This window comes from Argentina anserina, chromosome 4 (assembly GCF_933775445.1).
Source record: "Argentina anserina chromosome 4, drPotAnse1.1, whole genome shotgun sequence".
NCBI lineage: Eukaryota > Viridiplantae > Streptophyta > Magnoliopsida > Rosales > Rosaceae > Argentina > Argentina anserina.
The window spans coordinates 5522980-5548755 of NC_065875.1; the positions used below are offsets into that span (position 1 = coordinate 5522980).

At 36.5% G+C, this 25776-nt stretch overlaps 1 protein-coding gene and 1 pseudogene across 2 annotated transcripts in view; both read left to right on the plus strand.

The window, feature by feature from the left end:
* LOC126790098 (transcription factor bHLH35-like) overlaps positions 1–19953 on the plus strand; it is a 129624-nt gene extending 109671 nt beyond the window's left edge. The window contains exons 1-6 of one of the 2 annotated variants that reach the window (XM_050516234.1): positions 7847–7851; positions 15826–15920; positions 16033–16198; positions 16421–16657; positions 16808–16978; positions 19649–19953. In XM_050516234.1, the coding sequence (XP_050372191.1) occupies positions 15847–15920; positions 16033–16198; positions 16421–16657; positions 16808–16978; positions 19649–19738 (738 nt within the window). In that variant the 5' untranslated portion in view covers positions 7847–7851; positions 15826–15846 and the 3' untranslated portion in view covers positions 19739–19953. Of the gene's footprint in view, positions 1–7846; positions 7852–15825; positions 15921–16032; positions 16199–16420; positions 16658–16807; positions 16979–19648 lie in introns of those variants that run through there. The other variant, XM_050516233.1, reaches the window with a different exon arrangement.
* A 550-nt stretch (positions 19954–20503) lies between these two features.
* On the plus strand, positions 20504–21810 carry LOC126792065 (F-box protein At5g07610-like; annotated as a pseudogene).
* The last annotated feature ends 3966 nt before the right edge of the window (positions 21811–25776 follow it).

Below are 25776 nucleotides of genomic sequence, written 5' to 3' on the forward strand. Positions count from 1 at the left end.
TTGGTGACCCAGATATTGTTGGGCCAGAAAATATAAATCTTGTCAGACCAAGATTACATATGGGCCGTGTTTGTTTTCCCAGATAAGTAACCGGATAAGAGATAAACATATCTATTCTGGCGTTTGGTAGATCAGATTGCTCTACGATTGGATTTTCAAATCTTGTCAGACTAGGATATAAAAATCATGTTGGAAAGCTGGGATATAAACAAGTCATGCAGGATTATAATTCAAAATGACGCACATCACTCTTTCTTTGTCTCCGCTTGAGATAAAACACTCAAACAGAGTAAGTTCTGCCGATCGACATGGCTTACCGAAATCCAAAAGCTTAACGGCGACGACGTCAGCAACAATCACTTGGCTTGTGGCCAGCCAGACCACGACGGAGAAATTGAGGACTTTAGAATAGATGTGTAGGAGGATTTGAGGAAGGCATAGACGTCATCAAGGTTTTTCAAGTGGCCGGAGTCAGAGACGATGATAGAGTCGGTTCTGGGAACCCGTTTTGCTTGCAAGATTCGAAGCTCTCGTCGATTCATGGTGTTGGGAGGTCGTGGAAGAGTAGGTTTTGTCTATTTTCCGCCATTGTTGATTAAGCTCCGACCGCTTGATGGATTTTAGCCCATAGGAGATTGAGAATTGTAAGAAGTTTGATTGAATTAAAGAAGACCGAACTGAACAGAAATCTACTTCTTCTATTATCTATTCTAGTTCTAATCCGTGAAACTAAACAAATGAAAGGATTTGAGTTTAAATTCAATCATATCCTAATCTAATCTGTTTATTATCATAGTCCAATCTTATCTGAGTTGCTAAAAGGGTGTCATTAAAATTAATCCGGTTGGACAGCGAGTCGCGCGACACCGCGAAAACCAGAGACACTTCTACTTTCCTCTACGGTATCTCAGTTCTCTCTTCGACAGAAAGGAAGCTGCGGCCATTTTAGGTTGTCTACGACAATCGCTAGTCTAATTTAGTTGTCTTTTAGGTAACACTTTGTAAATCTCGATCTGTAGTTCCTAATTTCTCTAGGAGATTCAATTTTGATGGGTTTTTGTTCCCTCACATCTAGTTTTGTGAATTTACTTCATGGGTTGTACGAATTTTGGTTAATTGAGACTTGTGTTCTATGTTACAGATTTGGGTTCATGGCACCAGGTTCCCGTATTCGTTTATCCTCTTGTAAGCTCTTTATCTCAATATTGTTGATATTGGTATTCTTCTGTCAAAGTAGTTTGATTATGGTTTTCAGTAATTTGATTAAAATCATGTGTATTGAGGTTCAATTTGTGGATTTTAAATTAGTTTGGAGGCACCGTTTTCGATTTCATTGTTTTCATGGTTATAGGAATAGTTTGGTAGAAGATTTACATTTTGTTGGGTTGAACTGTCATATATAAGATCTTTGTTTTACTTGATGATTCGATTCTTCTCCAAGAACCAGAGGATATAGACAAATTATAGGCCGGGGAATTCTAAGTTGATGATTGTGTACTTCTTTGTGTGTCGATTGATATTCCCTTGAAAAGTTAACTTTTAAAAGAGAGTTTCTTGTTTATGTACTTCTTTCCTTGTCGATTATCCCATTTGTCTCTTGTTGTTGAGACCTATGTAAAAACAACCACATGATCGTGCATCTATACATTGATAGTTTGTAGTAGCTAGTTGTTGTATTCGTTGGTTGCTGGCTCTATCATGCCTCTATGCCCCTGTAACTTGGAAAATATCTATGCTATCTATATCTTTGCTCTGTTGTGGATAAATGATTAGTTTATATCTTCCACCTTTACATAATTTATAGCGGGTTCAATTTATTTTGGTTTCTTTGATTAGAAAATCTGATGAATTATATGATATAAATTTCTTTTGGAGATATCTCCATGTGACTTGTCCAATGTGGGTCGTCTTTTTCACATTTAGGTAGCTATACATGTAATCATGAACAAGACTCCAGAATTTTAATCAAGTAGTAAGTTCCATTGTTTTGAGTCATCACATTTTGTGTACGTCGTAAAGAACAATCATGCACACTAGTAAAGAATTCACTAAAATGTTGAAATTGATGATCATGGTATTGGAGAGTTTGTTTGGGGGGGGGGGAGTAAAGAAAACATCTGGTAGCACTTGCAATAGAACCCACTCTTCTGTACTGCTGCATGCTTATAATGAGGTTGCATGCCTTGCACTAGCTTCCAGTGTATATTTAATCTTCTGATTAGTGTGGTTCGCATTATGATATGACTGATTTTAATTGTGTTTTCCATTCTTGGATGTAGAATTTGTTGAAATGGTTTCTACTACGAATAATGCATGTTCTGGTAACTTTCACATTATTATACTCATTGGTATTTTGATATGCAGCAGTACTCGAGGCTTTTGCCTCGATGTATTGGCTCCCTGTTTGTCTTGGCCTACTGCACAAACATTATGCCTTAGAGCTTTATCCCTCTTTGTGGGTTGTAGCATAAGGATAGGCATTGACAGAGCTGTTTTCCTTTGCTACTTTGCTTGTGTGATTTTTTGGATTGCGGGAGTGTTTCAATCCTAATTTAGGATGATGTTTAGTTTCCACTTTCTACTATATGAAGACTCTTATGAGTATCCAAACCAAAAGTAGCAGTGTCATATAGTTTAACATCCTTAAAATAGTTTGTTTTTGTCTTATAGTTAAGTCTTACTTCTCCTTTATTCCGAGTATGAGGCCTTGTATCAGACATATATCTCGATACTTGAGCTAAAATGTCCTACTGACTACCAAGGGCTGGAGTTGAAGACGATGGGATGCGAAGGCAGCGAAGCTAGATAGAAGTTGTGAGAATCTAAAAATGGAGCAGGGAGGTCTTTGTTCGTGTTATTCGTGCTTCGTGTCCCTGCATCCCTCCTGCTTAAATATATTTTAGAAAATTGTAATGACAGTTACTCCAATTTATATTGTAGTTATATATATATATATATATATATATATATATACACACACATATATATTAATATATAGTTCTCAATATTGTTATTGGATGCTTGGAAGAAAAAACAAATTGATGGTAAAAAGTTGTCCAAAATTTACACTACCTAAATAAAAATGTTATTTTTTTAAGGAAAGAAAAAAGAGAGATTTTAAATACACACCTCAAATCTCTTAATACACACTCATACTTAATACACCACATATTTCATACTACAAGAAAAATGACAAACGACAACGTCACAATAACAACATGCGCGTTTAAAGCGTTGTTGATTACTGTTTTCGACAGCATGCGCGTTTGTGCGTTGTGAAAAGTTATATTCAACCACATACGTCACTAATATGTTGTTAATCTAGTTTTCAACCACACATTATGCATGTTATTATTTAGAAGTCGTTGATTCAACATATTAGCAACTAGCAGAAAATACACATTATTAAGAAGTAATACGTGCGGTGGCGCGTGGGCACCACGTGCGGCTGCCGGAGGTGACACGTGAACAGTGATTTCTAAAACGGTAATTTGTAAAAAGTAATTTTTGTACAGTAAAAGTAATTTACGTACAGTAATTGTAAAAGTATTTTCTAAAAGGTAAATTGGTAATTAGTATTTACTGAAACAGTATTTACGATGGAATAGTTCATATATGAAAGGTAATACGTAAACAATACGTATATGAAAAGTAATACGTAAACAGTATGTATATGAACAGTAATACGTGAATAGTATTAACGTGAACAGTAAATTCGTAAAAACCGAAAATTGTTGAACAGTAAAACATTAGTATTGTTTCGGCATTTAAGGTTTTACATAACGTTTCTAATCACTTCTTATGCAATCTATGTGATCGATTAATCAAGTGAAGGAATTGCTTTCAGTATTGTGGAAAATACGCTCAGGAAAATAAGGTGAGTAAAATCTCACAGTGATGAATCTACCATTAGCAGAGATTTATAATTACGCTTATTTAAAAAAATTGAACTATGATATGTATATGATATAGTGGGTTGTGTATGTGTATAATTTGTAAAATCGATACATATATATGGGTTGTTATATTATATACTGTCATATTACCGTTTTCAAATAAGTTCATTTATAGCATTGATATTTATTTTATTTGAGCATGTCACTTAGTTTTGTACAATAACATGTGAGGATTGTTTTGTACGTGGTTTTAACTTGAGTTATGTTAAAACGATTTTGTTATCTTCGAACCTGTTGGCATGTTGGAACCTAGCCTTGGCCAGGCGACGACGATACAGTTAGAGCTCTAGTCTTCTGCCGGTGTACTGGCATGAGAGGTAACAGATGGGTTATCGACTTATGAGTACCCATATTTTTGGATATTGGTAACAGATGGTTGCCCAATGTCTGGCAGTGTACTGCATGAGGGGTAACATATGAGTACCAGGGTCTCATGAGTACCCGTATGATAAATGCATTTGGGTAAACAGATGAGTTGCCCGATTACTCATGAGCACTTATATTTTCAAATATTATTGGACAACCAGATGGGTTGTCCAATGACTCATGAGTACATTTATAATTAAATGTTTTCAGTGCTTTTCTTTTGTATTTATATGCGAGTTATATTATTGTTTTACTCTTACGAACTGCAAAGCTTACCGTTTTTGTGTCTACAATCCCGGTGCACCTATTCAATAGTGTAGATGATAGTTCTGCAGGTGTGGATTAACAGAATTGAAGGACTACTATGAAGATTTTGAAGTTCCTTTGTTTTATTTTGTGGTGAGGATTGAGATGATTTTACACTTTCATTTGATATAATGCTTGAATTATATGTTGGTTTTGTAATAATCAATTTGACTCAGATGCTCTATGAACTCAGTAACGATACGCTGTGACGGTAAGATGATTTCGATTTATTGAGATTGTTTTAGAGTTTTTCATGGCTTCGATTTTCAAGTTTCATACTTGACATTTCGGGGTCGTGACAGTTTTCACCTAATTCAAGTGCCTCCAGACCACGGAGTGTGATAACTTGATTAAGGTAGGGATAGTAAAATGAAGTGTTATGGACTCTTGAAGAACTAAGAGCCAAAATGCTACTTTCTGAAGCTCCTTGCTCAAAACTCAGGGCTCACCACCCTGACAATGCAGGAGAATTCATTTCGAAGACTTTTTATTGCATATCCAGGATTGGACATCCGCGTAACCCCATTTTAATTCTGCATGAATGGATGAGCATGAGTGACAATTAAGCAGTTAAAGCTCATAGCTAGGGCCCTCGTTACGCGTAAGTAATTTACCCATAATTGTCTGGGGATATGCAATATTGCATGCAGCTGTACTTAGAATGGAAAGATCTTGAGAATACTAGGTCTCGAAAGTGATGACCATTATTGATGATTTTATTCATCGGTTGGCTAAAGGCAACAAGGACGTTAAACTAATGCCTACAAGTATTCCACGAATCAGTCGAAGTCATAAAGACGTGTTTCCGCCGTATGAACGATAATAAGTCTTAAGAGATGAAACTCTCCACATTTAAGTACGATATGTGTATGCATGTACTTGTTGTAATATATAGGACTCGACATCTCATTCGATTTAAACTCATAAGGTCAAGATAATGGCTGAGTACACCCACACACATGGCAATGCCTGATCACAACACGTTATGACATCAAATCATATATCCCAACACAAAAGACACTTTAATGAAGCAATGTCAGAATCTGCCCTGGTTTGTAGGTCAACTTCCACAAGACCTATAAGGCACCTCACTTGTTGGAAATGGTGAATTTTGTACCATTGGAAAGATCTAGGTGTCCACTTTCCAGGAACACCAACCATTGTACCATATCTATTATATTAAGTGAGTTATAGCTGGTTTAGTAAAATATGACGGATATGTCCAAAAATTGCAGCTGAGTCAATTTCGACGGTGCTTTGTGATTAGCTCAGAACGAACTAGGTTGTGAACCATGTATCACTGGAAAGCCATGAGTGTTTATTTTCCAGAACCTTTTACGGTTCATCCATACCTATTCTATCAAAAAAGTTATGACTGTTTAAGTGCGTGAAGGTCATATCACGCGTGAATCTGTTTTTCATTGCAAACTCTTGTTTTGAGTTATTATGCAATTCTCTTTCTTTTGATCCATGTACTGATAAGTTTACATGTCACGGCCCCGAAATTTCAAGTATGAAACTCGAATTTTAAAGTCATGAAAAACTCTAAAACAATCTCAATAAATCGAAATCATTTTAATGTCACAGCGGATCATTACTGAGTTCATAGTACAACTCAGTCAAATTGATTATTACAAACCAAATTTATAATTCAACATTATATCAAATAGAAATGTAAAAATCCTCTCAAATCCTCACCACAAGATAGAATAAGACAACTTCAAGTCTTCAGAGTTGTCCGTCGATTTCCGCTAATCCACACTTGCGGAATTATCCCCTACACCATCGAATAGGTGCACCGGGATTGTAAACACAAACCCGATAAGTTTTGCAGCTTGTATGAGTAAAACAACAATATAACTCGCATAAAAATATATACGAAACTCCACAAATATCAATCATAAATGCACTCATGAGCCATTGGATGGCCCATCTGGTTGTCTAATAATATCTGAAAATATGCGTGCTCATGAGAAATCGGGCAACCCCTCTGTTTACCCAAATGCATTTATAATACGGGTACTCATGAGTACTGGTACATCTCTGTTACCCTTCATGTTAGTACGCCGCCCGACATTGCGCAACCTCTCGCCACCCAATATCCAAAAAATATAGGTACACATAAGCGCCGGTACACCACTGTTACCCCTCATGTTAGTACCCGACAGACAGACTAGAGCTCTAACTGAATCGTAACTGTCGCCCGGCCATAGCTAGGTTCCGACATGCCAACACGTTCAAAGACAGGTTCACAGACCAAAAAAACGTTTTAACATCACTCAAGTTAAAACCATGTACAAACAATCATTATAAGATATTGTACAAATCAAATTGACATGCTCAAATAAATAAATATCAACGATATAATGAACTCATTCTCAAACGGAAATTACGATAGTATATAATATAGCAAACCATATATATGTACCTATTTTACCAATTATACACATACACAATCAACTATATCATATACATATTATAGTTCATTCTTTTAAATTTAGCGAAATCATGAATCTCCGCAAGGGTAGATTCGTCATTGTGAGATTTTACTCACCTTATACTCCTGAGCGTAATTTCCACGATTCCAAACTTGAATCATTTACTTGTTAGTTCCGTTGATTCATGCTCGAGCCGGATGATCAAGAATACGCAAGAAAGGCACTTCAAGTGTCGATCACCTAAAATAGATAAGAAGTGAACTTAGAAGCGTTACGCAAAACCTTAAATACCGAAACAGTAATAATATTTTACTGTTCAATAATTTCTGGTTTTTACGAAATTATTGTTCACGTACTTACTATTCACGTATCAATGTACTAATACATATACATTAAGTATTCATGTATGAGTACATACTATTTACGGTTTTCTGTACGTATGGTACTATTTACGTATTCATGTACATCATGTACTATTCAGTCGTAAATACTGTCTCCGTAAATAATAATTATCGATTTACCTTTCAAGAATTTTTTTACAATTACTGTACGTAAAATACTTTTACATTCACCGTACGTAAAATAAATTTACAAAAATTACTGTTTCAAAATCATTGTTCACGCGCCGACACACGAGGCGGCACGTGTGGTACACGCGCTACCTCCGGCGACCGCGAGTGGCGCTCAAGCGCCTCCTCACAGTGGCAGCGCGTGGAGCTCACACGCCGGCGCGCGTGGCTTGCCCACCGCCGCCCAAATCCTCTCCTCTCCTTCCCCTCTTCCTCCTACGGCCTCAGGCCGCCTCCCTGCCCTTCTCCTGCTACCTCACGCGCCGCCTAAGATGGCGGTATCCTCATCACCCTCTCCTCCTCCGATCCGCCACCAAATCATTCCACTTTTTTTCCTTTTTATACCTTTTTTCCAAAATCGGAAACTAACTTCCGTCATTAATAATTTTCATATACGACGTCCGATTAGAACGTGTGATGTGTCCACGAACTCGTATCGACGAGCTCTACAACTTTCGTGAAGGAAGTTTTTACAAACGAGTGACGAAGTAAAAGTCGATTCTCGCGTCACGGAAACGTAACGTTTTTCTAATTAACGTAACGTACAATTTTGATTGTGCTCTTTTTCCCTTCGACCAAACTTTTTATTTTACCCAATAGGTTTTTTTTTGCTTGACAAGGTTTTTACCGAGGCAACGGTTATGCACCATGACACATTAAGATCGCGATATAAGGGGGAGTGTTGTAGGAGAATTACTCTCCGTAATCTTCCGGTGTATCTTGTCCTAATTAGTATGTGTTAGTATAGTTAAGGAATGATATATAATCCTTGTATCTACATGATATGCAATGTAATGCATATATAAGGCCTCCTTATTAATGAATAAATATAATACATCTCCCTATTCGATGCGTATTACATTCTTCTGTAACAAAATGATATTTTTCGATGAAAATTAAGGAATTAATTGATTGTTTGAATCTCCCACTTAATTTTCCATCAAAATATATACTAATTTAACTTTCCCTGTAAATTTTCTTTTTTTAATTGTTTCTAAAAATAAATTCTTAGTTTTGCTTATTTAATTTATTTTTAATTTTTTGAATTATTACATGTACCTATTTTGATAATTCAACATACATGCAAAATATTATTTGAATTATTGATTGATAAAGGTGTATATTAAGAGTTTATGAGTGTGTATTTAAAACTTCTCAAAAAAAATATTGGAAAACTAGGAAAGAAAAATATTTAAAATGCATGTTCCAGTCCGCTAAAAGTGAAGACTACTTTTTCTCAAAAAAAAAAGTGATAGCTACCAAGTACAAACATGTGGGGATAGATATCTACAATCCAATCCAGTCAAAGTCTTAGCTGGATTTGATATCTTATCCAATCTAATCCGTGCTGCCGGACACTGGACACATTTTATGTGTAGGTAGGGGCCGTAGAGCCGTAGAGAGATGGATATAAATGAGCTTTTTTTCCCATTGTACTGGGAAGAATATATGTCCCGAGAAAATAGCAAAATTATATACATATACCCATATATAAAGGCAACTTAGGCAATAAAAAGACAAACAGAGGGTTGTTAAAAACTTAAAGCTACTACAGTACAAATCTCTCAACCATTTCTCAACTTTCACCATCTCATGGCGTGCCCCATGCCCCCATCTAATATACAGCACTTCAAATTTCAAACACAAACTCAGAATTAGATCACGAGAGCGACGAGTCACGAGACCAATGTTTTTCATGTTTAATTATTTGATCAGGAACACTATATTTAAACACGAAGGACCAGTACTTAGCATATGTCCATATCGATTGAAACTCAGTTTTTTGTGCTATGTTTAGGTTCATACAATTTAAGTTTCCTTCTCCATCTCATAATCAGTTGCTAGAAACTAAGCCGCCATGACTGATCTTATATAAGCATGAAACATTGCTCTGCGACTATTCTATTTAATCCCAGAAAGTGTACGTCAAAAATATTACTTCCAGGTTAGGATTAAAATTTCGCCGAGAACAGAAATATCGAAAATCCAAAAATTAGAAATTTCGATAAAAAATAATAATTAAGTAAATTTATGGAAATTTATATAAAAAATAGAAATTTTGAATGAAACTTTGAGAAATGTTTATTTAATCAATTATCTACGTACTATATGTCATAATAAATTATTATATAACTATTAGTTTATAGTGAGTTATAGTAATTTTTAGTAAAATAATCGTCGAGCATTATATATATGTATATATTCTCACATGAAGTCATCACGTCTTATTTACATATGATACATTAAACATAAAATTACATGAGTGGTATAGAACCATATATGAGGTACAAAATTGTCACTATCTTCATTATGTCCTTAAGTAAAATCATGATTATATTGTGAAAAATAGTTATTAAATGATATTGTCCCTTTATAATTTTGCATATACTGACTTATATGACAACCATATGGGCCGTGGGTGATTAACTATAGGTTATGGTACTAGTAGTTTCCATTCGGATCAAACATTTCTCGACTTTGACCATAATCCTAATTTTGTGAAGATTGTGCATCATATTGTGTCCATATATTTTTACTTGATTGCATCTCATTAGAGAATAAATATGGTGGATAAGACATGTTGAATTTCCCCCATAAGAGTAAGCTTCATCATTGCTTCCACATAGACCAAAATGGTTCGATTTCTCTCAACAACTAGTTGTTTAATTTTAATTTTAGGTGAACGTTGAGACATGAAATGTAATATAATCAAAAGAGCCATATATAACAATAAGTTGGTGTAGTAGAGTTGATTATAACTTTGACTTACAAAATGATGGATCGGAAGTTCGATTATCTTAATTAGTGATTTTTTATTTTATTTGAAGTTAGCTTGACACGTTGCGATATTATGAAAATATCAAAAAATTTCAAAAAATTTCAACGAAAAATTATTAGTATGTAACAGATATATCTATATATTGAAAAATAAAAAATTTCGTAAAAATGTAGAGAAAATTATAGATATTTTAATCGTTTCTTCCATATTTGAAGGAGCTAGTTCTGAATCTAAGTTCATAGGAATTAGGAAACTGAAAACTAGTGCACGGAGTCTCTGTGTACGTACTGCTCTGTAATAGTGTAATTACAAGAAAGGAGTTTGTTTGATTTTGGGGAAGAAAAACTGTAAGACTTGGGGTGCAGAGTGTTGCAATTGCTACTTTGTGAGTAGTCAAGTCATTACCGCGTGAAGCAATTACTGCGTGACGCTGACATGGCTGCGGCCTGCGGGGGAGTTGATGAGGTGAGAGAGAAACCATTTGGTGGCGACATAATAGGCAAAGCAATAGTGAGTGAGCGTGGGTTTTTATTTTTATTTTTTAAAAAGGAGTGAGGGTCATCTCTTTATAAAAGCTAAAAAGTTATATATGTTGCCAAATTTTTATCTTAATTAAGATTTACGATACGTGTGATATGTCTTATTTCTAATTGTATGTTTAAAAAGATAGTGATTTTACGAGTAAACTTGTAAGTTGTGATTTATGATTGATGATATGTGTGAAAAATTAGAGAGCCGATTTTCTTTCTTGGAGTATGTTATCTAATATTAAAGAGGGCAAGAGAGAGAGAGAGAGGTGCGGAGATGATATAAAATGTGATGAGATATCATATTTATTGGTTATTTTATGAAAATAGCATAATTGAGTAGGAATATTATGGTCATAAAATTTCGTAATTAATAGAGGAAAAACAGCCCGTAAGATCAATACAATGGTCTACGGTATTTGAAATTTAGTTCCTAAGATAGTAGACACAAAACAAAGAAACACAAACAGTTTTTAATTCCTCAAATCAGTATATCAAATATGGCCTTAATGTTTCTTTCTGTTTTTTTTGTTTGATACATTTGTTTCTTTCTGTTGTCTCACCACGGAACCCTTAAACCTAACATCAATATTGTATCTTCAATTCTTCATCATATGTATACATTAACCACAAACAAACTCAACACCACGCTTCGCCTGCAATTGTATCAGATAAGTTTCGGAGAGTGTATAAAATTGTGAAGTTCTAGAGTTACTTCACCTACATCACTTCGATTGTTGATATCAAATTCAACTTAAGCTAGAGTACCTTCGATCAAAAAAAAAAAAAAACTTAAGATAGAGTACCGGTCCAACCCGGTTGTCGGTATAGCAATTAGTTTTAGACCATCATAAGTCTTCACCTTCTAGCTAGCTATTTCCACTTCCACCCAAGTTAAGTTTATCCTCGAGCAAATTCACTCATTTTGCCATTTTGGCATTATGGGTTACTTCACTTGCTCTTAGGGGTGGACACGGGTCCATTCGGTTCGATTTTGGACAAAACCCATAACCCAACCCAAAATTTAAATTCGGTTCGGTTCGGTTCGGTTTTTCTATTTTAGAGACTGTAACCCACAACCCAACCCAACCCGTACGGTTCGGTTCGGTTCGGTTTTTTTTTTGTTTTACCCGTATGTAAAATACGTAATATTATATATATATATATATATTAATTCATCCAATTCAGACCTCATTTGACCGTCAGAATTTTTGGTAAATTGAAAACCACTATTATGCCCTAAGGGAGGATCCATTACAAAGATGCGAACGCCGAAAGCCGTTTGCATATTTGAAGTCAACTAATTTTGTTACCTATCGTGTGCGGTCGCACTGAAAAAATATATTTGGCAAAACCCCGGTCAATGAGGTTTTATTATGTGAAAACGCCTCTTTTTTTGTTGACCGTAAGTCCGAACGGTCAAATCATGTCCAAAACGGACGAAATTTTTACGGGGTCCCTAAATATATATATAGATCACATCTGCTGGTGTCGATCGACCATATTTCGAATTAGAGTTGACGATCACCTAAGTGTCAACTAATGTATCATAACCTGTATATTAGGTTTAAAATAAAACTATCGCATTATGAAACGACTATATGAAGAAAACTTCTAGGGGTCGATCGACACCAGCTGATGTGATCGGTATATATATTTAGTGACCCTATAAAAATTTCATCCAATTCAGACCTCATTTGACCGTTGGAATTTTCGGTAAATTGAAAACACCACTATTATGCCCTAAGGGATGATTCATTACAAAGATGCGAACGCCGTAAGCCATTTGCATATCTGAAGTCATCTAATTTTTGTTACCTATCGTGTATGGTCGCACTGAAGAAATCTATTTGGCAAAACCCCAGTCAATGAGGATTTATTATGTGAAAACGCCTCTTTTTTTGTTGACCGTAGGTATGAACGGTCAAACCATGTCCAAAACGGATGAAATTTTTACGGGGTCCCTAAATATATATACCGATCACATCTTCTGGTGTCGATCGACCATATTTCGAATTAGAGTTGACGATCACCTAAGTGTCAACTAATGTATCATAACCTTTATATTAGGTTTAAAATAAAACTATCGCATTATGAAGCGACTATATGAAGAAAACTTATAGGGATCGATCGACACCAGCTAATGTGATCGGTATATATATTTAGTGACCCTATAAAAATTTCATCAAGTTCAGACCTCCTTTCACCGTCGGAATTTTCGGTAAATCGAAAACACCACTATTATGCCCTAAGGGAGGACCTATTACAAATATGAGAACGCCGAAAGCCGTTTGCATATTTGAAATCAACTAATTTTTGTTACCTATCGTGCGCGGTCGCACTGAAGAAATCTATTTGGCAAAATCCCGGTCAATGAGGTTTTATTATGTGAAAACGCCTCTTTTTTGGTTGACCGTAGGTCCGAACGGTCAAACCATGTCCAAAACGGACGAAAATTTTACGGGGTCCCTAAATATATATACCGATCACATCTGCTGGTGTCGATCGACCATATTTCGAATTAGAGTTGACGCTCACCTAAGTGTCAACTAATGTATCCTAACCTTTTATATTTGGTTTAAAATAAAACTATCGCATTATGAAGCGACGATATGAAGAAAACTTCTAGGGGTCGATCGACACCAGCTAATGTGATCGGTATATATATTTAGTGACCCTATAAAAATTTCATCCAATTCAGACCTCATTTGACCGTTGGAATTTTCGGTAAATTGAAAACACCACTATTATGCCCTAAGGGATGATTCATTACAAAGATGCGAACGCCGTAAGCCATTTGCATATCTGAAGTCATCTAATTTTTGTTACCTATCGTGTATGGTCGCACTGAAGAAATCTATTTGGCAAAACCTCAGTCAATGAGGTTTTATTATGTGAAAACGCCTCTTTTTTTGTTGACCGTGGGTATGAACGGTCAAACCATGTCCAAAACGGATGAAATTGTTACGGGGTCCCTAAATATATATACCGATCACATCTGCTGGTGTCGATCGACCATATTTCGAATTAGAGTTGACGATCACCTAAGTGTCAACTAATGTATCATAACCTTTATATTAGGTTTAAAATAAAACTATCGCATTATGAAGCGACTATATGAAGAAAACTTATAGGGATCGATCGACACCAGCTAATGTGATCGGTATATATATTTAGTGACCCTATAAAAATTTCATCAAGTTCAGACCTCATTTGACCGTCGGAATTTTCGGTAAATCGAAAACACCACTATTATCCCCTAAGAGAGGACCTATTACAAATATGAGAACGCCGAAAGCCGTTTGCATATTTGAAATCAACTAATTTTTGTTACCTATCGTGCGCGGTCGCACTGAAGAAATCTATTTGGCAAAATCCCGGTCAATGAGGTTTTATTATGTGAAAACGCCTCTTTTTTGGTTGACCGTAGGTCCGAACGGTCAAACCATGTCCAAAACGGACGAAAATTTTACGGGGTCCCTAAATATATATACCGATCACATCTGCTGGTGTCGATCGACCATATTTCGAATTAGAGTTGACGCTCACCTAAGTGTCAACTAATGTATCATAACCTTTTATATTTGGTTTAAAATAAAACTATCGCATTATGAAGCGACTATATGAAAAAAATTTATAGGGATCGATCGACACCAGCTGATGTGATCGGTATATATATTTAGTGACCCTATAAAAATTTCATCCAATTCAGACCTCATTTGACCGTTGGAATTTTCGGTAAATTGAAAACACCACTATTATGCCCTAAGGGAGGACATATTACAAATATGCGAACGCCGAAAGCTGTTTGCATATCTGAAATCACCTAATTTTTGTTACCTATCGTGCGCGGTCGCACAAAAGAAATATATTTGACAAAACTCCGGTCAATGGGGTTTCAATATGTCAAAACGCATCTTTTTTAGTTAACCGTAGGTACGAACGGTCAAACCATGTCCAAAATGTATGAAATTTTTACGTGGTCCCTAGATATATATAACGATCACATCTGCTGGTGTCGATCGACCATATTTCGAATTAGAGTTGGCGATTGCCTAAGTGTCAACTAATATATCATAACTTTTATATTAGGTTTAAAATAAAACTATCACATTATGAAGCGACTATATGAAGGAAGCAAGACGGCTAAATAATACGCCTCTTATACATTAGGTCAATTAAGTTAGAAATTAGGTGCGGCTATGAGGCCGACTACACTATTTTTTTATTTAAAAAATAATAATAATGTAAAATTATAAATATGACAAAATGATGTCGTTTTGTAACGTTGACCATTGACTTCGGGTTTTTCGGGTCGGTTCGGTTTCTAAGGGACTGAACCCAAAACCCAACCCAAACAGATTCGGTTCGGTTCGATTTTTTTATTTTCGGTTTGATTTTTTCAAATTCGATTTGAATTCGGGTCCGATTTTTTCAGTTTTCGGGTCAGTTTGTCCACCCCTACTTGCTCTAGCTTTGATCTTTGAACTTTGAAGTCTGAAATCAAATATCCTATGTTGTGGAAGCGTACATCACCAATACTGTAAAAGCACGCGCCTTCTGCAGAGACTGACGGAGAGGTCTGAACTCTGAAGTACCAATAAGTTAGTCTTTCTCAAATAGTAGTAAATTTGACCTAACGTAACGCGGCCTTGTAGGTAGACCACATTTTTCATTTCCTTTCAGTTCCAACGGCTCAGATCGTACCAGAAGGTAGGTATCATGACTATCATCATTACCTTCTCTTATCCCCACGTGGAAAATTAAGTCTCCCACAGACCCAGCCACTTATAAACCCCCCCGAACTGGAACATATCATCCCCAGAAACTTGGAAATCCCTTGCTTTCATCCAACACTATCTTCAAGCTCTATTTCCTTCTTCGTCTCTCTTTCTCTTCATCACCATGGACAACATTGGTGATGAGTACAGGCATTACTGGGAAACCAACATGTTCCTCCAAACCGAAGAGCTCGACAGGTATCCCACAAAACCTAGAAAAAGAAAGATCATTAAACAAGAATCATGCATCGTTTTTGTTTTTCCCGGAAAGGGTTTCGTTTCCTGACACCAATTTTTCTGGTCATGGCAGTTGGGGATTGGGGGAGGAGGCGTTTTCCGGGTACTATGATTCCAGCTCCCCTGATGGAGCAGCTTCGTCGATGGCCTCCAAGAACATTGTTTCAGAGAGGAACAGGAGGAAGAAGCTCAATGAGAGGCTATTTGCTCTTAGGGCAGTGGTACCCAACATTAGCAAGGTGATCTAAATTATCTAATTAATTAAGTAAACCATGTGTTTACTTAGTTTAATGGTTGCTGGTGATTATTTTGTATATACTAACAAAAGGGTGGTTAGTGCTAATAAATCTACACCGCTCGTTTTAATTGTTTAAGGAAAAGATGGAGTGTTTGATGATGTTTAGGGGTTTGCTTCTTTGTTTTCTTAATTGATTTGGCCATGGTTTGTTGTGTCTGGACAGATGGATAAGGCTTCTATAATCAAAGACGCCATTGACTACATCCAAGAGCTTCATGATCAAGAAAGAAGAATTCAAGCGGAGATCATGGATTTGGAATCTCGAAAATCAAAGAAAAGTGTCATGTGTAGTTCTGATTTCGAACAAGAGCTTCCGGTCTTGTTGAGATCAAAGAAGAAGAAAATCGAGCAGCTGTATGACTCTGGAGGATCAAGAACTTCCTCCATTGAAGTCCTTGAAGTAAGTCAATCAACCCATCTCAGTCTTCAATGATTAATTTTGACGGTGTAATAATAGGTGATAATACACCTATATGTTGAAAAAAAATAACCTATCATTCATCGTTAAATAATGAATATGGGGCCTATTTGGTGCTTACACTCCTTACAGCTTAGGGTTACGTACATGGCGGATAAGACAGTGGTGGTGAGCCTGACATGTAGTAAGAAAACAGACACAATGGTGAAACTGTGCGAGGTCTTTGAATCTTTGAAGCTCAAAATCATTACAGCGAATATCACTGCCTTTGCTGGGAGGGTACTGAAGACTGTCTTCATTGAGGTAACTTTTGCTTATAGTTTGTTTTTAGTGGCCAATTGGATTATAGGAGTATAGGAGCAAGGGTTTTTTATCCTTAAATGAAATGTTGGGTTCCTGGGTAGCACCCGAAAACGTGCAGAAATGACTGATTTCACCTATATAGGCAGCAAGCCAAACTTGCGTATTTGAAACATGTTACATGTGATTGCTTTGATCCAACATGTTACATGTGATTTCACCTATATAGGTGCCCCATGCCATGGTCTTTGTTCTTGTTTGTGAATTGTGATAGTGATTGAGATGAGGTTATATACCTGTGTAAATTAAAAAGAAAAGTAATTCGTAGGGGTTTGAGTTTTGGTTTAGGCTACCACTCCTAGGTTTTGATAGCCTTTAATTTCAAGTCAATGACTGGGTAGTGATAAAATGCGTCACCAAATATTTATCAGGTTAAAATATAGGTTTTGGCACAATCAAATTGGATTATATCTATTTGTAGACAAATAATTTGTTCGGTTGACAGAAAAATCTTAATCATACTTTTTCCTCGTTGCATGAGTGATTCTTAATAGAGAAATCCGCGAAGATATAAAAGACATCAGGGTACGTAACAGTGGCTGACCTACGTGTAGTGGTGGGTGGACTACCTCAATATAGATGTTTGAGTTGTTAGTAGGCTTGGTTAACTGACATGAGTTGCATTTGAGCCACCCAAGTTGGATTCTAATTTGCAGCAATTTTGTTTTTCTCTTTTTCCTACTTCTTTTTTGGTGGATTTCTTATTATAAATATCATTTTTCTTACGTTCTCTCAATACAAACCCAATTTAGTTCGATTCCAATTTACAACAACTTCATTTTTCTCTCTTTCCTACTTCTTTTTGAGTGGATTTCTTATTATAAATATCATTTTTCTTACATCCTCTCAATACAAACCCATTAGGAGTAAATGACTCGAGGAGTGTACGATTTTAGATCTTTTTATTCTATTTGATATTATACTTGTCTAATTTTTTTGATCACTTTAATTGGAAGAAAAATTTCAAGTTCACTATAACTCTAAATCCTGGGTCCGCTACTGGTACGTAATATAATGAAGGGTAGAGAAATCAGTAAAGAAAAAGTGGGGCTATTCACACAATTTTTTTTATTTTTTTTATAGATGAGCCAACGAAGAAATCTATTTCATTACAAAATAAAGCTTGGAGTACTCAAATTGATTAATAAAAGATAGGGTCCACGAAGTCTTTTTTGATTTAAAAGACACACCATATGCAGGTTAACATTATATAACCTGTCTAAAACAGTAATAGAGGAGATCAAATTAGAAAGAGTTTAGGGTCCACTAGCACAATATAGAACACTTAAAAAAGTGTCATTATCTCCATTATGTGATACAACAATATCTAGGGCAATCAAAATTGGTGCAATCCAGAGTGTCCGAATAAAACCAATCGATGAACAAAAGTGAGAGATAGAAAAAAAAAACGACCCCATTTTGATTTCCACCTTAACATGTCTTTCCTTTTCTCTCCGAAAGAATTAGTATCTAACACTTGCTGCTACGGCTCAGGCTCTCATCTCAGCCTTTCAATCGTGTTCACTTTATACATTGCTTCTTCTCCTTGTTATGCTCTTTCTGCATTATTCTCAATCGATTTCGTCCACCCTTCTTAGATTGTTAGATAGTTATTCGCGCTAGCAAGTTTAATATCTTGCCCCGACGTCATAGATATTTGTTCTTCATGATGTTGATGTTGATGAAACTGTAAAACTGTGATTGATGTCACCCCCACCACAGACGTACGCTCTGGAACGAAATTGGACTGTACTGTGAGATTTTTTTTGGGATGAGATTTTTTTTGGGTCAGTGCTTTCACAAGAAGTGAAGAAACACATTTCCCATATGCTTAAAAGCTTATTTCGATGAACATCCTAGGCTCCTAGCCACAAAACAAAACTTGGGTAGTTGTTAGGAACAAAATATCAAAATCACGGTCACCTTTTCTGGTGAATGCATGTTCGGTTTTTCGTTTTCCTCACTTTGTTTCGTCTTTTGTTAGTCTTCTGGCCAGCGAGAAACATTACTCACACAATTTTCACGTTCTCAAATTTGTTCTCTTCACTCGTGGTTTTTTTTTTGGTCAATTTCACTCGTGGTTTCAAATATCTCATTCTTCCTTGTTTTCATTCGTATGTACAACTTCTTAAAATGGCTAGATTGCCAAAAATATTGAATTTGCTAGGTGACAAGTATAATCAAACACGCTCTGCCAATTATAGGATTTAGCGCTTTGCATATACAGCATGGTTAAATTTTTTTTTTTGTGTGTGATTTTGACAAACCATGCCAGATTGCCAGAACCCTTACGGCTCTAATCGATCAGCCCATCAGAATCAAATAATAGTTTATGCAAGATAAAATATTGGATAAGATACTTCCATATATATTAACGAACATTTTTTTAAGTGACTAGCTAAGATGTAATCATGTAAAGACAAGATCAGTATAATTACAGGAGCATGATCATCAGATAATCTGAACAGTATTTGAGGTAATTGCTTTCAATTATTGATTTGGAAACGATATATCGATAAGAAAATAAGGGTTTAAGTTGTGGCTGTTCGTTAAGGTTAATTCATATATGGTCCAATATATAACATCACTTTTGGTTTTGGATGTACTTTGCAGGCAGACGAAGAAGACAAGGATCATTTGAAGGTTAAAATTGAAACAGCTATTGCAGCTCTGAATGGTCCGCAAAGCCCCATGAGCATATAATGAGAGAACTTATTGAAGTCGATTTCATAATTTGTTGGGTCTCTCCTTGGTGCATGTTTTCATGAAGAGCCTTCGCTTTGGTTTTTGTTATGAGAAAATCGACATACTTTTGTTCATGGCTAGTGTTAAACAGCATGATGCACTTGCGACAACGAAAACATGTTTGAGAGCTCTAACTATTATAAAATGTCACTTGGAGGTTACTTAATCTGAAATTAACCCGGAAGATAAATTATTAAAACAGTAAAATTTTGCAAGACAATCCTAAATAATATTCTCTCCGTTAAGTTTGGAGAGGACGAAAACCAAACCCTAAGGTTTGCGTTGAAGGGCGGTGGCGTCTTTGTTTCTTGCATGCATAGGGTGATTTATGACGTCATTCTCTTCAAGAGGGGTGTCGGGTGATTGCCCTCTCGGGTTTTTGATATAGAGGTGTTGAAGTTGAGAGAGTTTGCGGCTTCGCCATGAGGAGGTAAGGTTCCGAGTTTCTTCAAGGCTTGCGACGTGCGGCGCAGACGAGGGAGGTGAATCGACTTCTATTGGGATATGTAGTAGCGCATCTGTGCAGTAGTGGGATTTGAATTTTAGATCGCAACAGATCAGGGTTGTTTGAATTTTGATTGGGCGGTGGCCTCCTTCTAGCAAATCAGTAGCGGCGGGGCCGGTCTTTTGAACTCTCCACCCGGTTGCATTATGGCTTACAGGCCGGCTAAGCCCCCAGATTAAGGTGGTGGCAACACCCTGACGGGTAGAATCCGGCCGGACATGCCTGCAGGCTGGGGAGGTATGTAGATTTTGGGCCTTCTTCTATTGGGATTTTGCCCGGTATGCTGGTCTCCTGAAATCATGTTTTCTCTTGTCCTTCACGTGGGCTTGGCTTGATTTTTGCACCTTAGGGGGAAAGATCCTCCCCTATTCCTAGTCTTTTGGTTCATCCAATCTTGGGTTCACAATTACTGTTTTGGCTCGAGTTTGGTTGTTCTATATTTTTTCGGTTTAGTGGAGTTAAATAATTTGAGTTTGATTTTAGTTTGAACTTTGGTTATATCCGTTATTTGGACGCATTTTAGTTTTCAAACTTTTAAATTTCGTTTTTTTATTTAATGCCTAGTATTAGTGCATGCATGAGGGAACATGTCACCTTCTATGTTTGATCTTTGTGGTAGTCAACGAGCCTCGTGCAAAGTGGCTTTACCAACCCACTATATAGGCACGCTGTCCTTGACACCGTTAGTTGCAGGGACATCCGTCTCTATTAAAGTGGTAATTTAGTCTTAAGCATTGATTCATCTTTCTTCGAAATCATATGCTTTGAAATACTCCCACATCTACCAGTCAAGTCTTTGATGCGTTTTTAGTGTGTATGCTAGTCTTGGTCCTCTCTCACCCTTAACCCGGCCAGATTTCGCCACCACCAACCGGAACCTCTGCTCCGGCGAGAGAAAGCGCTCTCACCCCCTCCTTTTCACCTATGAATCTGAAAATCTAAAGGAGCGGCGTGTCTTCTCCATTCAACTCAACCAAGGAGGGCATCAAACACCCTCGCGCCACCCATGTTCTTACTCTAAACCAACTCTATCGAGAACAAAGCACCGAGGGCTACGTCTGTTTCTCCCCTTTTAATACTTCAAGTTCTTATCTTGAGATCATGGAGAACCGTGCTCATATATTCAATCCCTCAACTCGACAGGTGATCGATTACCCTCCCCCAAACTTCACGCGTAAATTTCACAGTCTATGTCGCACACCACTTCAGATTGAGCTCTCTAACAAACGAGTACAAGGTTCTCCAAATCCTAAAATATCAGTAGATTTTATTTTTAATACCTTTTTCCTTGGTAAAAGTTCTAGATGGTGGCAGGTAGAAGTAGACGTTGCAAAGCTTCCTTTTAGATCCTCTCGAGTTTATATTTGATACTACCAGTGTCTCCACCAATGGGGCTATACATTGGCTGCACCCGACATTGAATTGTATAGTGGCTTTCGACATGAATGAGGCTCACCGATTTAAGGTTGTACCAATTCTTGATGATGATATTAATCTTTATGATCCCATCGCCAAAAATTGAGATTTCAAGACTTGAGGTGGGAACATAAAATGATGTCATTTAGTAATTTAGTAAAAATCAATAAATAATCTAGTACTAAACTACATGCACATTTAATCATTTAAATTCAATAGCCTTAATAATTATTTATATATATATATATATATATTAATATTCTTGAAATTATATGCGATTTAGTGTAAAGATAGAGCGAGTGAGAGAATTTTAATAGAATTAGCCATGAAAGAGAAAATTTTGATCTAAGTAACTAAATCATTTAGTATTGAAGAATTCTATCTATATATATAAGTAGTATATATTACAGATTATATATACATGAGAAAGAAAATGGTGCCTGAGGCGGCCGCCTCAGGTCCGGGCATGCATGATCCCTTTGCGAGACTAGATAAAGTTGACAAATATTTGGCTTTAATAAATAGGCGGAAGCAGAAATACAACATGAAGAGACTATGGATTTTGAAGGAATACAAAAACAGGTCTAGGTTAAGGAAGATATATTGTTTCCTAATGAACAACTAGTATGAGGCATAGTGGATCTTCGTTTGCGTCAATACAATATGAAGACTAGTTATGATGAAGGCATTGTACCTTTAGGTTACGTGATGCAGACTAGATTTGATTCGGCTCGACGAAGAAAATCATGAGACTGATTCGCAACATATAGCTCTCTCTCTCTCTCTCTCTCTCTCTCTCTCTCTCTCTCTCTCTCTCTCTCTCACTCTCTTACGCTCACTAACAGGCTCGCGCAGTCGCGCGCAAGTCGATTTATATCGGTGCTGCGGTGAGGGGGCCTGGTTATCTATACTCTGGAAAGCGAGAACGCCAAGAGGAGACTTGAAAGTTTCTGGGCTCATCCTCTTCCTCCTTTCCCAATGTATTAATGGGTTTGTGCATGAGGCGAAAGGAAGAGCAAGATGGTTGGAAAAGTGGAAATTAAGAACTATGCATGAGTTTCTGAGTCAACATCTATCTGGTGGTGGTGCAATCCCTTTTCAATAATTGAAGCAATTAACACCTATGTAGCACGGACACGGACACAAGTGTCCGTATTGGACACGATTCGATACGTAGACACGGCATATAAAATTTTTTTTGGACACGGACACGTGGTGGACACGTCAATTAAAATTATTTTAATATATATATATATTTATTAAAAAAATAATTTAAAAATTTGAAAGTATTTAGATGTGTATATATATTAAAGTGTGCATAAATATAACAAAAACTGAATCTGTTGGAATGGTTGAGGATTTGTTGGATCATTTGGATGACCAAGGTTCGAATCCCACCACAAGCATTTTTATTTTTATCATGAGTTTCTCTCCTTATATATATTAAAGTGTGCATAAATATAACAAAAACTGAATCTGTTGGAATGGTTGAGGAGTTGTTGGGTGCCTTGGATGACCAAGGTTCGATTCTCACCATAAGCACTTTCACTTTTATTATGAGTTGGTGCGTGTCCGCGTGTCCAATTCGGACACTCGCGTGTCCGATTCTACACTCGCGTGTCCGGGCCGTGTCCAAATTGAGTTCGCGTGTCCAAGCGTGTCCGAGCGTGTCCGTGTCCGTGTCGGACACGCAATACGGACCCTTGTCCGCATGTCCGTGCTTCATAGATTAACACACATATGACCCAAAGGCCCCGAACATAATAGTTAATCTTAAAACCTGAGAGCAACATTCAAGAATTCCATTTGATTACACTTGCAGGCTTACAACAATATATTTTGAAGCTTTCTGAGAGAGTAGGGAGAGAAAGAAACAGATATGAAAGAGACACTGAGCTGACAAAATTGCCCTTGATAATGTGTAGAAACTGTTTATATTAACGGAGTAAGTAGTAGAATCTAGGGGTGGGCATAAAAAACGGAAATCCCGATCCCGTTCCGAAATTTATAGGGACAGGACATGACGGAGATCTAAAAACGTTCGTCCCGTCCCGATCCCGTCCCGTTTCATAATAGTGGGATGAGACGTGGGACGAATAATTTATATCCCGCTTCGTCCCGTCTCATCCCACTTTTAATGAAAACTTAAAAATTCTTATATATTTGTATCAAAATGAAACTAATTTATGTTCTTAATAACTCCAAAATTATATCAATTCAAATAATAATAGTAAATTATAATATTTTGAACATAATATGTCTTTTTTTTTGTTAAAATTTCATTATTAAATGTTATTTTATTAATGAAAAGTAAAAATATAGGTTTTTATTTAACTTTATAGGAATGTGGGATTTGTCCCGCCCCATCCCGATCTCGTTCCGTCCCAACCAAGATTAATCCCGAGTGTGATGCATTCTTAAAAACTCTCGTCCCGTCCCGATTCAAAAGAGTGGGACGGGACGTGAGATGAGTCCCGTCCCGTGCCCACCCCTAATAGAATCTATTAAAAGTAGGTCAAGTTAAAATAATTTGTGTACTTAAATGATAATTTTTAAAGTTAAGTAACATTAATTCTCAGCTGAGCAACATTCATGTATTGTTCTTAAAAATTTTCATTTTAGTTCATTTTTAAAAACTTAGACTTACCCTTATCCGTGTTTAACAAACAAACCATAAGTTACATACCTGTAAGATGAACCCCATATAAATTTTTGTTTATAATATTTTTCTAGTACGCCTAACCAGCCCAAAACAGAAATCAACCACAAACCCAAATAGGATTGTTAAGGGCACCCAATCTCGTAGCACCCAGGCACTGCTGTCCTTTAGCCACCCTACAATGTCACGTCCAACAGGATCACCGCACCATTGGCATACAGTCACGTCGCCACTCAACTGTAAAAAGAAGCTAGATCGAGAGCATTGCCCAACAAAGATCCCCTAGCTCTCATTTAGAAATTGGAAAGATAAAAAAAAAAAAAGGAGAGACCGGATAACATCTCATGAAACGAAACTTATTTCCTACATTAAGGTGCAAGTGGACCAAATTTTAACAACCAATCACAATTATTTCTTTAATTTAACTGATATTGATATTGAAATTAATTCTGTTACAACAAAATCAAATAAAAATAAAGAGTCAAACATAATCAAACAGTGGTTAAATTGTCAGAATTGAAAACGCTCTCTCTCCATAAACGATTAAGAAGACAACCTAGCAAGTTGACCATGATCCTTGAGTCCCTCGACCATAGCCAAGTCATCACTGCTTAAACGATGAACCATGTCTCTGCTCCCTTCCGTACTTACATGAGTAATTATTCTGTGTACCCGCCACACCATGTGACACTGCCATGTGGTGTACCCAGCCAATCATATTACGTCATGGTATAATTAACATGCACGCGGTGAAAATGACAAAAGTTTATTTACATATAAGAACGAATAAGAAACAATCAAGGTAAAAAATAGATCAATAACATTAAAGGTGTATACCACGTGGGATATATGGTGGGCATATATAATAATTTCTCGTACTTACAACTTGGGTTCCTCCTAATTCATTGCCAACATTGTCAGAACCAATTATATTGTGGCACCATCACTTGGTGATAGATCGTTAATTAAAACGTCTATAATAAACCATGTAAAATGTCATCGTTAGTATAGAATAAGCAGAGATCGTTCTTTCCGGGGAATTGAAGGAAACTCTAAACTTTTAGTGTTAACAAATAATGGGGGGTTTGAGATTGATTATTCATTACTAAAATAAAAACTAAATTACTATTTACATGATCGACTTCTCTTTAACAAACTTAAACCAAATTTACCATTACACCACATAATTACAAGTTCGAACCTATCATGCATTCTAATTCGACCAATTACATACTTTTTAGACACTAATACAATTAGAGTCTTAAGGAATCATCTAATCATGCAAGATTTCAATTAACATATAAATTGACTTAGGGCCTAATCTAAATTTGCATGCAATCGAATTCAATAACACTTAGAGTAGAATCAAACAAGATTACATTTAAGCACCAAATCTTTGTTGGAGACATGTTTCAT